The sequence below is a fragment of the Aythya fuligula genome, chromosome 2, assembly GCF_009819795.1.
Source record: "Aythya fuligula isolate bAytFul2 chromosome 2, bAytFul2.pri, whole genome shotgun sequence".
NCBI lineage: Eukaryota > Metazoa > Chordata > Aves > Anseriformes > Anatidae > Aythya > Aythya fuligula.
The window spans coordinates 108,928,120-108,944,884 of NC_045560.1; the positions used below are offsets into that span (position 1 = coordinate 108,928,120).

General features: G+C 37.1%; 1 protein-coding gene across 1 annotated transcript in view; it reads right to left on the reverse strand.

Moving 5' to 3' along the window:
- SMCHD1 (structural maintenance of chromosomes flexible hinge domain containing 1) overlaps positions 1-16,765 on the reverse strand; it is an 80,451-nt gene that overhangs the window by 52,531 nt on the left and 11,155 nt on the right. The window contains exons 3-13 of the mRNA XM_032181121.1: positions 13,619-13,694; positions 12,985-13,146; positions 8,066-8,148; positions 7,843-7,973; positions 5,811-5,925; positions 5,567-5,686; positions 4,104-4,270; positions 1,993-2,086; positions 1,566-1,776; positions 676-796; positions 387-570 (exon numbers count right to left, since the gene is read on the reverse strand). Coding sequence (XP_032037012.1) covers positions 387-570; positions 676-796; positions 1,566-1,776; positions 1,993-2,086; positions 4,104-4,270; positions 5,567-5,686; positions 5,811-5,925; positions 7,843-7,973; positions 8,066-8,148; positions 12,985-13,146; positions 13,619-13,694 — 1,464 coding nt within the window. The remainder of the gene's footprint in view (positions 1-386; positions 571-675; positions 797-1,565; positions 1,777-1,992; positions 2,087-4,103; positions 4,271-5,566; positions 5,687-5,810; positions 5,926-7,842; positions 7,974-8,065; positions 8,149-12,984; positions 13,147-13,618; positions 13,695-16,765) is intronic.

Consider the following 16,765-nt stretch of genomic DNA (forward strand, 5'->3'; position numbering starts at 1 on the left):
AATATGAACGATTATAGGAGAAAAGAGATACTGTAGTCTAAAAAACCGGAATCTTCAGCTTGGAAACAGTACAGTATTCCACAACAGTTACACTTCCAGCCAGAGAAGGAGTTTCCCTCTGTACTCATATTCTGTTATGAGGACAGTCTTTCCACAAAAATTGTTAAAGAAAATAAAAGGAAAGACAAATTTTTTTTTTTCAGATTTAAAGAGTTAGCTTTAATACTCACTGAAATTGAGAGAAGCGTCTGCTACAAAGACTGCAAAAGTGTCCAAGGTGAAAGTTCTTCAGAAGCAGAGAAATAACCAGTGGCACGAACAAATGACCCGGAAGTACACATTTCATTTATGCCAGAAAGCAAGATGTAATAGATTAAAATAATCACCTGTCCATTGAAGATTCTTGTGAACAGAGTATTCTTGTCTTTTAACTTCAGTTCTAGATCCATGAAAGTGAGTTTGTTTGTGCTGACCTGAAACTTATCATTGGTAAACAATGCACCAGAAATTCTGTTGTAGCATTCAATTGGTGCCAATCCTCTCTTCTTTGGAGGAGCACACCAGTCAAAACTTAAACAAAAGAAGACAGACATTAAAATCATCTTCTGTACAAAGGAAGGTGCTTACGTTGTAGAAAAAGATTGATCTACATTGTAGAAACTGATTATTACTTACTCTTCCACAGTTGTGTATGGGATTAATCTTCCATTCCAAAAACATTCAAAAATAGGCCTTTTTCCTCTGGCACCCTTTTCTACTATAAAGCAGTCGTAATCTTCATCATCATCATTTAATTCTTGATTAAAAAGAAGACAGTCTCTATGAATAAAATTCTTAAAAACCAGTGTAATATCACACAACACAGCATTTAATGATTATCTGTGCATAATAGGTTATGCCCGATAGCATTACACATGATACCAAGTTGGGTATTTATTAGCATTTTTTTGTTTAAGAAACACCAAACAAAAAGTGTAAGGAAAATTTTAAACATTTCCAAACATTAAGTATAATTTGAATAAATAATACTTATTTCCCCCCCCCTTAATGCCATATGACATTCTTCTAATGTCAAAAATCTTGTCATTATTAAACTTCATTTATTGTGTTAAAGGAATTTCAAGGGGTGATGATTTTTTTTTTAAACCCTAGCATTTAAATCTGAAAACCCATCAAGACTGCATAAAGCAAATTTTACATTTAGGGCTTAGTCTGCATGTTGTCTACTGCAGTATTCTGGTGTTATAATGTCTTGAATCAAACTTCTGCTCATTATTTTCTCAAAAATCTAACAGTCAGGAAACCGAAAATGTTTCAGTCAGACATTTTTGTAAGAGCTTATAGTTTGATAGCAGAGGGAGTTATGTCAAAGAACAAGTTTACATGGACAAGTTACCAAAATAACCAATGTCAAGAGGTGAAGTTCTCTGTTTTGCCACAATCCCATTTAGATGATAATTTATGCTTCAATTTAAATTTCTTTTTCTAACTTTAAAAGATTTGTAGTAGTAGGATTGTTTATAATATGACTTTACCACCGATTAGCAGCATAACATTTCACTCACTTGATGGATAACATGGATCATCGGGGTATGTTTCTTTATCATACAGGAAAGGATGATATCGGATGATGCCTTCCACTATACCTTCTCCTTCAACAAGCGCCTTAAACTCAAAACTATCTGCCGTAGTATTTATATACAATGTCTGCATGTCATCTTTGATCTCTCTAAGATTGACAATCTTTGGTACTTTTCCTTTTTCAAACAATGAAATCTGAAAAACAACAAAAAAAGTTGATCCTCCTTAGACCAAAAAACCTAGAGTAATTAGCATTTCTGGCATTTGTGTTAACTATTAGCAAAATGCATTAGCTTCTATGCTGCAATGATAAATAACGTTACTTCTCAAAAACTAAATTACTTTTGTATCTTAAAACGCTGCTGTAGTTCAAAATACATAATTTTTACCCATAGATATAAAATTTCTTACCTCAATGTCAATGTAGTTGAAAGGGCTTATGTCTTTTGTTACAGCATTAGTTTCATTCCCTTTTGGTCCATGGATATAATAGTGATAGATATGTCTGTAATATTTTTTAAATGAAAAATACATCTCCAAAAATTGAAATTAGAAAAAATGAACATTATAATTTTCAGTTAAACTCTGCAAACAACAAGTATACCTGATACAGAATATTTACTAAAGACTGCAAGTTGTTCTTTTTCATTTCTTTGAACTCTTATCTCCTTCACACATAGTCATTCATACGATCAACTTTTTGATAAAAATAATCAAGAATATTACAAATTGGAAAACAATACACGTGAAAAAAATATTGTTGTTACATAGCTACAGATCCAACATCAAACCACAAGCTAGTAAAACTGTAGGCTGTTTTGCACTCTAGAGATTAAAATGAACTAGAGCCAAAAAAAACTCCCACATTGTTTCCAATTTTTTATATTGATCATTTGAACAGTAATAGAAGTATTTAACAATCACCAGCCTTACATTATTCAAAAAAAAAAAGTTACCCTATTTCAATATAGACAAAGCTATGGATATGACCTGCATATTAGAAATACATCTTTTAAAATCTGTAAACATTATGCACTAATAGCACCCGCATCCATTTCAGAACTGCAAAGATCTATACTGTCAGACAGGTTAATTCTTTACATAGAGATATGAAGTTTGAGAAAATTTAGGAGCTTAAATTCTATTTAATTCAACTTTTCAACAAGCTAGCTAATTCTTCCAGCTTCCAAAGTCTGAGTCCTTAAACCTCATGGTAGTGGTTTGCAGAAAAATGAGTTTATACAAGCCAATGAGACCGAATGTACAAGGAACCTAAATCAACCTGCAAATGTTTATAACCTCTTTGCTTCTGACATCTACCACACTAAATTCATCTCAAGGAGAGATCCCAGGTCAAAATTCCTCATGCTCTCATTGCTCTTGACTTTAGAGCAGACTGGTATGTCCTCACTGCAGAGCATTTTGCTTGCACCTCCTCTAGACCTCAAGAAGTGCTCTTGTGGCCTTAAAGCAGAATTGTATTGGGATTGATCTTCCCTCCCTCCAGTTCAAAGCATCTGAAATAATGAGGGCTGTTCTGTAGTCCAATAGAGCAGAATGAAACTGGTATCATCCTGTGTAGCAAAAGGCATGGCAGGAGGATATTCAGAGATGTTTGAGGGAATAAGGCCAGCTGAAATACTGGTAATGAATTGTATAACACTGTGAAGCAAAAATCCTATTAGATTTGCTGTAACAGCTGCAAGGGTGTAATTGAGTAAATGGTGCTTGGCTTCCCTCTCAAGTGGGAACAGTTTTTTCACTTTGGGAGACCTCTGGAATGAAGACACGTGTAAATGCAGCTAATCATCAGAATAGACCCTAGAAGCTAATGGGGTACCTAAGTTATTTATCAATGTAGATGTACCCCAAAATTTCCATACAGTTATAAAAGGTTTCAGTCACAAGTTATGTGAACAGTATTTAACATATTATCTAATCTAATCATCATATTATGTATGACCCATTACTATTACACTACAGTAACAAAAATAAATAAATTATAGATTAGAAACCAAATTCTAGTTCACCAGTTTTTCAAAATTGGACTACACAACACTAGCAATGAGTGGACAGTATCATACAGAGTTCTCCCTCTAAGGCTGGGATGAAGCAGCATTTTTATATATATATATATTTAAAAACACTACGAACACAAAGTTAGATACTAAGGTTAGGAGTACAGCTGTCAAAGTAACAACATATTAAGTTACTCATAATTAGATTAATGATTAATAATGTAACAACAAAATTGAATAGGTTAATAATTAGAATTGATAATTATATAATAATTATAAAGTCACACTGATGCTGATGTTTGTAAATATCTTTCTTTGGATTGGGGACTTTTTCAGTTGTGCTGATTTTAGGAAAAACAGCCAAGAATACATCAACAAAATATGCATCATCAACAGTCTTAACAGGAACAAAGCCATTGATGATGTACTAATAGGAAGCAACTTGTAATTCTCTGATTTTGTTAGTAAGCCTAATTTTAAATCAACTATAAAGCACCAACTTACGCCAGCTGCCTTGTCCAAAGATGAAAGTAGTTTTTCAAGTACTGCATATGATCTAGTTGAACACCTGTAATGACAACTGCCGTGAAACTCTCTTTATCCCTTTCTTCTAATATTAGATTATGAAGAAATCTTTCATCATCACTTGTGATATGTGTAGAGTCAGTTGGCTACAAAAAGAGTAAAATAATAAGAGCAGGAATGTAAACTGAATTGCTGAACTCCCATCAGCTTTGAAAGGACTAAAAATCAGAACAGGAACGCAAACACACAACACTATGTATCACAAAGGACTAATGCTCAAAACGAAAGCTTCCGTATTCAAAACAAATGAACTGAGAATCCATGATCCAGTTCATTTTCAACTCACTCATCACAATATTTTAAATGTTGAGAAATGCATTTAATCATGCTTAATGTAGCACTGCGTAGTACCTATGTCCTCATCTATCAAATGAACGATCGTGTGTCCAAGATGTAAGAATTTATACAGTAAATCACGCCAGAAAAAAAACATTTTTGTTTTTAAATGGATAGTCTGCTTTCTAGAATAGAACTCATAGAGGAGAAACATGCTTTGGTTGTGAAACAGAAAACATGAATCCTCGGTTCCAGCTGAAATATCTACCAGTCTCACAGAAAAAATGAAGTTGTGATCGTCTTTTCCTGGATGAATGCACCTTGCTTTTATATGACAGGTTCCTAAGCTGCATAAAAACACAGTGGTTACTGTAATGCTTCATGATGGACCAGTGGATAGTTTTTGCATATGCTGCATCCAGAAAAGAAGGTATTTTGAACACAAAGATTGAGATCTTTCTAGAAATCACAAATGCCTGATACAGCTTCACGCCTCATTTTGCAAGAAAGCAGACAAAAAGGAAATGTTACTAAATTACTAAATGTTTCTAAATGTTACTAAATTAAAGGATGCACCTCTGAGCTAACTGTAGGTAGTGAAATATGTTAGTCACCAGTGTCCTATTAAGGCTTACTTTCCCCAGGGAACCAAAGAGCTCTCCTTAACCAAAAAGATAATTAAACCAGTTTTGGTGCCTTTTATCAAACTCAAACTGCAGTAATCCATTACAATTTCTATTTCTGCCATAGCATTCACTTGGTCACCTACGTGCACTTTTTCAGGACATGCATGGGACAAATTCTGACATTTAATTTCACGTCAGTATTCCAAACTTGCCTGGCTACTTCAGTCATTTATATCAACTTCTTTAGTCTCAAGTTGTCTACCCATCAACTCCACACTGTTGAGTTACTCTTCTATCACTGAGTGCTTCAGTATCTATCAGTTTCTCATTTCTTCCTTTAACACTACACATTGCAAGTGATGCAGAAGTAAAGAAATCCCCAAACAAATATTACAAAAACATTACACAGGAATTATGTTACAAGAAATACTACAGGAAATTACTTTCAATTAAAAATGAGAAAGCATCAAGCCTACTTACTTTCCTATTTCGAATATATCCACTATAAATTGCTTCTTTGTTCTTCTCCTTCTTTTCAAAATCCTCTTTGGAAAGGACAAGTTCATGAACATCCTGAGAATCCGCAGGTTTGCTTATCATCTGTTTATATTTTAGGATTTAAAGATCAAAATTAGGGTTAAAATGAATACAATAAAATAATTTAGTGACATGATGTGATATCTCTAATGTTTTAAAATGAACCCAAGGATTGTTATCTACTTACCCTGGCAGATTGTCCAACAAAGAATACTGCTTGTTTGCCGCCAACTCCAAAATATGAGATATCACTATTTAAACTACGAGGTACTGGCAAAGGGCGAACATATCCTGAATGATCACTGCGAATAAAAATGGCTTTTATAAGTTTTCTCAAGCCGATTATCATTTAAAGGGGGAAAAAAAAAAAAAAAGAAAGAAAAAAGATCCTTCTGATCTAACCAGCTTGTATTAAACTCTTCCCTGCAGTCCCTCTCTTCTTGTCTTTTATTGTCTTTTATTTCATAATTATATGAAATAAATGTCTTTTATTTCATAATTATAATTTCAATTAAAAGCAATGTGCCTAAAATTCCTGATGTACTTTTTTTTTTTTTAAAAGGATGTCAATAGAGTAACTTCTTTCTCTTTAAGAAGAAACTCTCTTCTAAAAGAGAGTTTCTCTTCTTTCTCTTCTTTCTTATGTCTTCTGTCCCTTCTAGCAAACCAAACTGCATTCAGTGAAACACACCTGACCTTTTCACCTAATTATTCTTTTGCTTATGTACTTTTTTTTTTTTTTTTTTTTTTAACACTGAAAGACAGATAGGGATTTGGCAGTGAAAATCTTACAGAAAAAGAAATATGCTACTGTACTTAAAAATTCTCTCCACTGCTAACTGAAACAGTGACATTGCCAATAGGTCTGCATAATAGGTACTGTGGTACCAGCAATTATCTACAGGTTTAAATGGTACAAGATAAGGGGCAAATCCCTCAGTGCTCTTCTTTGACTACAGCAAAATGTTAGCTGTTCTGCTTATGCTAATGAAAATAGATCATTAAGTGAGCCTTCTTCCTTATGACATAACACCTCAATGAAAACACTTTTGAGTCAAAATTGGAAATGCCAGCCATCTCTTAAACAGTCTTGAGGAGATGACAAACACCATCAATAACTCAATTCCATGTCTTTTGAGTCAGCTTGGATGGATTAACAGTCTTACCTAGTTTAAGCTAACAACAGCAAAAACACCTATTTCTCAAATTACCACAATAACGAATGAAAAGGTGCAGACAAGTATCCTAGTGTAATTTACAGCTACGCTCTTATCAGTATCAACCCACAATTTAAACTTATAGTTTAAAAATACTACACATTTCTATTGTTATTCAATTCACCTAGAGCAATCTCAAAAACAGTGTTTCTTTACTAATGACTGGACAAGATAACCTAGTTATCAAAACCCCAAACCTTTTCATCTCTATTATCACTTCCTGCTGCTCCAGTACTCTTCACGTTAGTTTTTCATAGAAGTTATTTATGATTAAGGCTATGATCACGATCTTCAAAGAATCCTGTCCTTGGCCTAAGGTATTTTTAAGATATTCTTAAATAAAAAATAACTAAAGCTCAAGAATTGTACGTAATCACTTGTCTGGAATTTTTCTACAGTAGGGTTAACTGTCACTGTACAGGTTGAAAGGGAATGGACTGAAAACCATAAAATGTATTATTGCAAGCATCAAGAAACACCATAAACTTCTACTTTCTTCTTTAAAGGCAACACTTTTATTTTGCCTAGCCTTCTTCAACAGATACAGACATCTTCAGTTACAATTTTGCATTACGTTGTACACAATTAAGTCAAAAGAAAACCCTAACCAAAACCCTGTATTCACTATACCCTTGGGGAACTTGTCACTGAATGCATTGTTTACTGCACTACTGAAAAGCTTTCAGGTAATAGATGAACATGGCTTAAGAGCTCTGCAGAACACAGAATGCTCTTAACTGTATGCAGATGAGTTGAAGACAGCTTAGAAAAGGCCACGAGAATAAAAAAAAAAAAATGTTCTCGCAGTACCATAGCATCAGGAGAGTATTTCTGTGTTATGAAACTTCTTTATTTTCTCCTCACAGAATATACGTACCTGATGTGCAATCATAGAATGGCAGGTTTCAGGTAAGCACTGCTGAAGAGCTGTGCCTTCAAATGACAAATTGTACAAGTGTTTGTACAATTTGCCAATTGCAAAAACGATTAAAACATTCTAACCTCTCAAAGTCACCTTGCCTTGTAAACTTTGACAATCTGTACACCGCCCAGTTGTTAAGCTCTTTAGAAGTCATTCCTCTTCCATTATCAATCACAGCAACAGCTGGTTTTCCATTGGAATCATCAAATAACTGTTTGGGGAAAAAAATAAAAATAAAAATTAAGGAGCACAAAAAAAAAAAGGAAACCCACACCTGAGAAAAGCAGAATGTTTCTATCTTACCAATTTGATCTGGATGCTTCGAATACCAGCATTTCGGGATGTAGCTGATAGAGAATTGTCAATCAACTCGGCAAGGGCAAATGCTAAAGAAATTAGAGAAAAATCAACATATTAAAATCCTGTTCTTAAAAGACAACACTTAGACGCACATTTGCAGGAGTTTCTTCTAAGCCATCAGGATAATACATTCCCGTTCTGGGTTTATGTGGCAAGGTGTTGGTAGTGGGGGGAAGGGCTGCAGGGGTGGCCTCTGTGAGCAGAGCCCTGCAGCTGCCCCATGTCAGATCTGAGCAGCTCCAAAAAGGACCCGCTGCTGGCCAGAGCTGAGCCAGTGACTGAAACTGATTGCATCTCTGTGATAACATACTTAAAAAAAAAGATCTGTCAAAGAAATACTATATTCTACCTTCAAGCCACACTGTAAAATGTAATGTTTTTATATGTCAATAGAAGATTTGATGTTGATAACATCTTCTGTTATCCAGAGGTTTTCTATCACTGGAGTTATGTACTTTGTTAGCTATATGGTAATGCACTTTAATACTGTCCTTTTGAAGCAGATGGCAGTGGACATGATTTTTGCACATACTTCATACACTTTTATGAAAAAGTGTACTAAATGATGCAGGCATTGATGCAATCAGTACAGCATGAAAGTGAGCATAATGTTAAGTGATGAAAGTGAAAAATGTCTTATGAAGAACAGAAAGGGAGCAGCAAAGAAATCACCTGTGCCAGTAAATAAAGGAAAATAAAAACATTATCGTTTCATTTCATAGTAACATTCTGAGGCCTGCTGAAAGAAGGAAAAGAGGTTTTTCTACCAAGGGAATGATCAGCATTTCATAGGAGAGGAGCAGTAGCTGCAAAATACATGACCACTTATATGAAGTGCAGTACTGAACGATTTCATATTCATCAAGAACTTATGAGATTTAACAGTTCCTTCTATCAAACCGTTTGTTTGATTGCAGCGCTGTTAAAGTGAAAATAGAATGAGAGTTGGATTGTTTGTTCATTTGAGTCTTGTTAAATTCTGTGACTGTGGAGAATGGAAATGCTTCTAGTTAACCCAACTCTAGCAGTGAGGACAATACTTCCGTGTTTTTTGGAATTAACACATTTATCTAAAAGTATTTTTGTCACATTTTTTTCTATCAGCCTGCATTATTGTATGTAAGCAAGCAATAATTCAACACTGATGAAAATCATGACGCAGAAATCTCATCCTACTGATTTTGTTATTTCTCTTGTAATCTATTCATATATGCAAAACACACAGCTTAAAACAACAAACGACTTCAGAATCCAAAGATGAGACTGGAAAAAGAAACAGAGAACATTGCCAGTAACAGAAAGAATTCTGATGAGTGAAATTAGCAGAAAAGTCAGATAACCTAAGATAAGATGCTAACCATCTACCTCTGGGCGGCTTCAGTATCCATAACAGGAACCTCCCAATACACCACAGCGCATGTCACTGAAATATGACACGAGGTAGCAGTATGATGTTGCAATGTTTCATTTTCTGAAGAACAATCAAGTCCTGTTCAGCATTAAGATCTATCACCCTGACACAAACACATGGTATCTGCTAGCTTCATACAAGCTAGCATCATCTGCTAGCTTGTATCTGCTTCTTCTTATTCTCCAAAGGAACAGTCCCACTGCTGACAATACTTTGACAACCCAAAACTCGGAGTTGGAACTAGTGAGGGACATGAAAAGCAATGAGAAGGGCTTCTGCAGGTACATTGCTAGCAAAAGGAAAGCTGCAGTAAGCATGGATCTGCGGATCTATGTGGCAGGAGAACCAAGGACAACAGGCACTGAAAGGGCTGAGGTACTTAATATGCTTTCCTGCCCCACCCTCATCCCTTGATCTTCACTTGCAAGGTTTGCCCCGAGCTCTACCAGATGCTAAAAGTTACTAGCAGAATGTGTGGGGAAAAAATCATCTCCCCTAATACACGAAGACACGGGGAGCTCACATAAGCCCATGCATGCAAAGGACACTACGGAAGCTGTCTGATGCCATTGCAAGGCCACTCTCTACCATCTTTGGTGACTGTTTAGTGGTGACAGCAGAAAAGCAAATATCTTCTTCATGAAAGGCAGGAAGGATGTAGGGAGCTACATCCCTGACCTGTCACTACAAAAATATCACAGGTCCTTGCAGAAGACATTTCCAGGCACGTGAAAAGTGACACAGAAACAGCCGGAGTAGCTTTACCAAAGATGAATCATGCCCAACCAACCTGATTGCCTGCTATGAGATGACTGGCTCTGTGGACAAGGGAAAAGCAGTGATGTTATATATAGCTTGACTTTAGCATGGTCTCTGATGTGGTGTCTCACACTAATCTTATAGACAAATTGCTAGACAGATGAACATAATAGGTGAGTTAAAAATTGGCTGGGCCAACAAACTCAGAAGGCTGCAATTAGCAGCACAAAGTTCCAACCAGCAGCCAGTTACTAGTGCTGTCCCACAGGAAACAAAAATAGGGTCAGTAACACAGTCTCTGTGCTCTCAGTAAGTTAGTTCACGGCCAAAACCAAATTTGGGGAAGTGAATATAATGGAAGGCAGGGCTACAGTGCAGAAGGACCTTGATGGAAATCTCAAGAAGTTCAACAAAGGCAAATCCGAAGTCCTGCACTAGGGATACGTTAAGCCCATGCAGCAGTACACACTGGGAAGCACACTTGCTCTAAAGCAGCTTTACAGGAAAGTATCCGGATTGGCATCATGTTGAATATAAGTCAACAGTGTGCTCCTGTGGCTAAAAGAATGCCGACAGCACGCAGAGCTATATCAACCACTGTAAGCCAGCCCATTAAGGGAAGTGATGCTTCCTCTCTGTTCAGTACTTGTCAGACTGAATTTCAGGTCTTCTCTGAAAGACACTAAAATACTGAATTGAGTCCAGAAGAGACCTCCAGATGATAAGAGGGCTTGAGCACAGGACATACAAGTAGAGGCTGAGGGAACTGAGATCATTCAGACTTAGAAGAAGGGTAAGGGAGACCTTATTGTTCTTTTTGTGTTAGGAGGGTACAGAGATGAAGCCAAACTCTTCTCAGAGCTGTACAGTGACAGAACAGGAAACAATGGACAAAAGCTGGAACATGGAAAATTCACTAGACGTGGACACACACACACACATATATATTTTATATATATATATATATAATATAATCATGGCAATGGGAATGCATTAGAACATGCTGCCTGAACAGGTTGTGAATGTCTCTCATAGAAACATTCAAATCTTCAGTGGGCTTGTCCAGACACCTCATCTAATTAACTCTGCTTTGAGCAGGGGTGATGATACGACCCCTAGAGAACCTTTCTGACTTAAATTACTCTAGGATACCACGAAACAGTTACACATCTCCAAGACTTCCCAACATTTCCTTGAAAAACCCTTGGATGGCTACTGCAGGTAATGATTACCATATACAGACTGTAATTTTCAACATCATCAGTTTCAACCATCAATTTGGTGTCATGAAGAAATGAAGTAGTAGTCTACTTTTACAAAAGCCTTGAGCTTAACCTTAAGGGCAGAAGCATCAAGTTCAGTTTGAGAAGTTATACACAGACAAGAAATGCTCAGGCTACTTTGTACTGTTGTACCTGGGTTTTATTTTGTTTAAAAAAGTACAAACAAGAACCTTAATTAAGTAGAACAGAACGTGCATGCCTAGAAAAAAGAGCTCCTGTGATCCATAATTGGTATAGAAAATGTGAACAAGAATTGATGCTTTATGGTCTCTCCCCTGGCAGACAAAGTAGAGTTTAACAATGAAAAAAAGTCACATCTCTTTGTATAGATTGAAGTAGTTAACACTTCACATCACATGCAATTAAGCTGGGGGCTCAAAACTACAAACTATTACAAATGCTAAAAATTTACATGGTTCAAAAGGTAACTGGACGTATTTATGGAAAATAAAAGTTTACAGGCATGAACTCAAAAGTGCCCGAATTACATTTTTTGCATCTCTGCCTTTCTGTTCTCATATTACTTCTCAGATCTCTGATAATAGCTGCTGGTGGGAACAAAACCAAGAACTAGGAAGGCACTGAACCAAAACAGTGTCTTTTCGTGAGCAGGGAAGGGGACCAGTGAATGAAGAACAGGAAAAGAGTGAGGGGGCAAAAAGAGAATGTTACTTTAAACAATGCAATTGCTATTTACAGACACTGATGAGTTTTTTTTTTTGGAATCAAAAATCTGCGGGAATGGTTTAATGTTTGCGTCTTGATGTTTGCATTTTTCCAGACAGTTTTTAGAGTGTTGTACCTAAAACGTACATACTTAAAAAGCAGTCGTAACTCCAGATATCTTTTTCAGAGAAACCATGAATATTTTTTTTCAATAAAATAATACAAAATGCTAGTTATGCATTTAAAATATGAGTTAGATAAAAACTAAAGCATCTCTCTCTCCCACTCCTCCCCCCAAATTTGAAGTAAATTTTACCAATGAGAGCAAGCATTAAGTTTTGTAGAACTACAGACAGAACACCAGGCAAAAGACTGTGGTAGCTCATATTAAAAATGGTCATCAGATTCAAACACAAATCTATTTTAAGTACAACAGACAAAATACTGATAATAAAAATGATGATCTGTCGTAATGGCATGTGCAAGATCATCATCAAGACTCATGTCTAAAATACTCAAACTTCTTACACATATATTTGGGAAGGTATTTCTGTAAAAATGGCCATGAAAGAATCCAGACAAAGTCATGTTTCAAAGAACCATTTGTTTAAACACCATAATTAAGTTTCCTTTTACAGCTACTGAAACTGTATTTTCTGCCAGCTGCAACTACAAGTTACATTATTCATAACCATTACATTCATATAAACAATTTATGTAAGATTATTTTGTCAAATACTTACGCAAAGGATTTTGCCCTTCACTGGCATAATATTCATACATTCCACTTTTGACAAGTGTATCATAGTGGGGCAGGAAGTCAATTCGCTCCTTTGTTGCTGTAAGTAGCATTTGATCAACTGACTGTAGTAGATATAAAGTAACTCCATCCTGAACAAGATCACCTGCAATAAAGATGAAATATAAAGTATACTGAAGAGCGTTCACTGCACTCATCAGCTTCTAAGAAACAGTACATGTTTAGCCTCAAGTATTCTCTGTATTTGCTTAGGCTATGACTACCCAGCCTCCTGGCACAACACCTAATTTAAAATCTTTCCACATTTCCAAGCTTAATAATGTAATAATAATAATTCTCTGGTAGGAGCTATTTATGAGCCATTTTTCCTATTATTTACAGATTTGTGATGGAAGTACAAAAAAATATCTTTTATAGTTGTAAACATACTATCAGTTGTTAAAAACTTTTCAATTTTGTGAAACTCAATGTTGTAACAAATCTTGACAAACTTACAGAATTTTTATTTCCAGTTAATTGCTGCATGTAATAGTGTTAAAAAAAAAAAAAAGTATCATGTGATCTTTACAGTCAATATAAGAGACAGCTGTATTTATTTTGCCTTCTAAGATACTTACTGAAGTTGTCTTCTGTAATTTCTTTCCTGTTTGTTGTGGTGATAACAAAGTTTTCATCAGAAGCTATGCCAAACGCCTACAAAATTAGAGGTCATTTAGTTACGATAAGAAACTACTCCATCAAGTGTTCTGATAAATGGAGGAAAAAAAAAACAAAAAAAAAACAGTGCTCTTTCTATTCACTTTGCCACAAATTACTAAAAAGCAACTAGGTATTTCTCCCACAAGTAGAAAAAACTAATTCCAGGACTTAACTTTGTTTGCTTTCTCAACTTAGCTGAAGTGATTTGCCTTCTTAAAATAACATTGTAGGGAACAGGAATTTAAGAAGGAGGAACTGTCTTACAGGTACTCACCTCGGAGGCTGAATAACGAGACTAACAGTTCTACCTCAGACTGCACAACTTGAACAGTAATGAACTAGGTGACCGATATTTAATTATGCTTGAAGGCATTAAACCAAACATGCTGAAATACTTGTTTTCCAATTATACATGTATCATACATGGAATATTAAGGTTGCTTTTAGAAAATTCTTTATCATTAAAACACTCGAGTATATTCTTTGAAACCTAAATCATTTGCCCCCTGCTCTTTCCAACTTCTGAATGCTTCTGCAGCTCTGGACTTTCTATCCTGCTCTCTACATGCCTCTACGTACATGTCTCTACACACCCTGATCTCTGCACCCTGGCAACCAACATTAATATCTCTTTCTGAAAATAACGTATCAGGTATCTGTATTTTTTTTTTTTTACTGCCTCTCCAAATCTTTGAGACTCCAGGTCTGGTGAAAGCCAACTCTGGTCATGTTTAACTCCATCAACCCTTTTAAGCCTGCGGTCACGATTCCAACAGGTCCAGTCTTAGCCAGACCTCTCCCTGAAGCTCTTGCACTACATGTAGCAACCTGCTCTGATCATTTCCCATATCTCTTTCTTTCTATACCTAGTGCTAAAACTCTCAAAAATATTTTTAAACCACCATTTAAGGTTTTGTCAGAGAAGTCTGCTTCTTATCTTCCAATTACTTTCACCTTGGTTGCTACCACGTTAAAGATACAGCTGGCATCCATTAGCAAAATACCGCAACAACAAATTATTAGATTTCTCATAGCACTTGGTACAAATGAAACAAATGGACATGACATGAAGTGATTGATGTTCAGACTCAAAAATATAATAATTACTCTAGACTTTTAACTGTTATGTAAAAGTCACTTCAACTTAACCTCTCACACTGCACCGATTTCCATATGGCAAAGCTGTGCAGGAAAGTAACACTCAGAACAAGGAAAAGATGGGCAGAGGCCAATGGGGTGAGGTTCAACATGGCCAAGTGCTGGTCCTGCACTTTGGCCACAGCAACCCCATGCAGCACTACAGGCATGGGGCAGAATGGCTGGAAAGCTGTGCAAAGGGAAAGGATCTGGGGGTGTAGGGTGATGCTTGCCAGCAGTGTGCCCAGGTGGCCAAGAAGGCCAATGGCATCCTGGCTTTTATCAGGAACAGTGCAGCCAGCAGGAGCAGGGAGGTGATTGTCCCCCTGTACTCAGCTCTGGTGAGGCCAAACCTCGAGTGCTGGTTTCAGCTTTGGGCCCCTCACTGCAAGAAGGACATGGAGGCGCCAGAGTGTGTCCAGAGAAGGGCTACGAAGCTGGTGAAGGGCCTGGAACACAAGTCCTGTGAGGAGTGGTTAAGGGAACTGGGGATGTTCAGTCTGGGGAAGAAGAGGCTCAGGAGACCTCATTGCTCTCTACAGATACCTGAAAGGAAGGTGTGGGGAACTGGGGGTCGGCCTCTTCTCACAGATAACCAGTGGTAGGTCTAGAGTGAATGGTCTCCCGTTGTGCCAGGGGAGGTTCAGGTTGGACATGAGGAGCCATTTCTCCTCAAAAAGAGCAGTCAGGCGTTGGGACGGGTTGCCCAGGGAGGTGGTGGAGTCACCATCCCTGGGAGTGGTCAAGGAAAGGTTGGCTTAGGGACATGGTTTAGTGGGTGACATTGGTGGTAGGGGGATGGTTGGACCAGATGATCTTGGAGGGCTTTTTTCTTTTAATCTTACTGATTCTATGAAATAAGCATTTAAAAATACTAACATCCTACCATGCTCTTGGAGGTTAACAGTGAATAACTGGACTGGAGAGTTTTGAATCTGAGAGCACAGATTAGCATATTTTCCTTCCAGATATAAAAACAACTTCCCTGTTTTCTCTACACCCCCTCCCCCCCAAATTTTCTTCTACTTTCAAAACCTTGTGAAGAGTCCAAGATTTATTTGAAGTGTAAGAAAGCAGGACGAGGTAGTCCTTGCACAAGACACGAGCCTGCTGTCTGAGTAGGGGCAGCCTTCTCCTTTCTGTGCTCTCACTCACTGCACGACTGGATCTCAATGAAGCTGATGTAACTGCAGGCTCGTAGGCAGCTCCACACCTGCATTTCCTGGGTGAGCCCAGCGTTACTCCATGTACTGGAGGCAGCTCCTTTCTGCGTAACTCTGGTTGTCCTTTGGAGATAAATTACTAGACAGGTTCACAGATCAAGTTCAGTGGTCTTAACTGCAGACAACCTGTTGTTGTTACCCACATAGCAATGTAAGAGGCTTTGTAAACTGTGGCCAACTTATCAAAGTTCCGTTTGACAGCTTCACTTGCTTCCTCCTTCCCTCCAACTGATAATCTCAGTTCTCCCTATCTCTGCCCAGGGTTCTGGTAGCAGTGAGGGAGCTCAATTGGTGTCCCATTATGTGGATGCAGCCTCCAGCAGGATGAGCTGGTCATTCCTGGAAAAAAGATTAACTTTCTGGGTAATTTACTTCAACAGTTGATTCTGTCAGCTGGTGTTCTGTCATGTTTCATCTTTCAGTACGACTCCAGCATGTAAGAGAGATTTTATCTTTTGATGACTCGCTATCAAGTTCAGATCTCACTGCTAAGCCCTTTTCAGCCTGGCATTATGTCTTTTTTCAAATAAGCACAAATAATGCACCTAATTCTTGACTTCAGAAGGTTCATATGACAACCTAACGCACGTTCAGATTATACATTTGATTATTCTTCTACAAATTTTCCAGATGCACAACCATAATCTAGCTTTTTGTCTAAAGTATTTATGTTGTTGTACACCACATTTAACACGAGCCAGCACT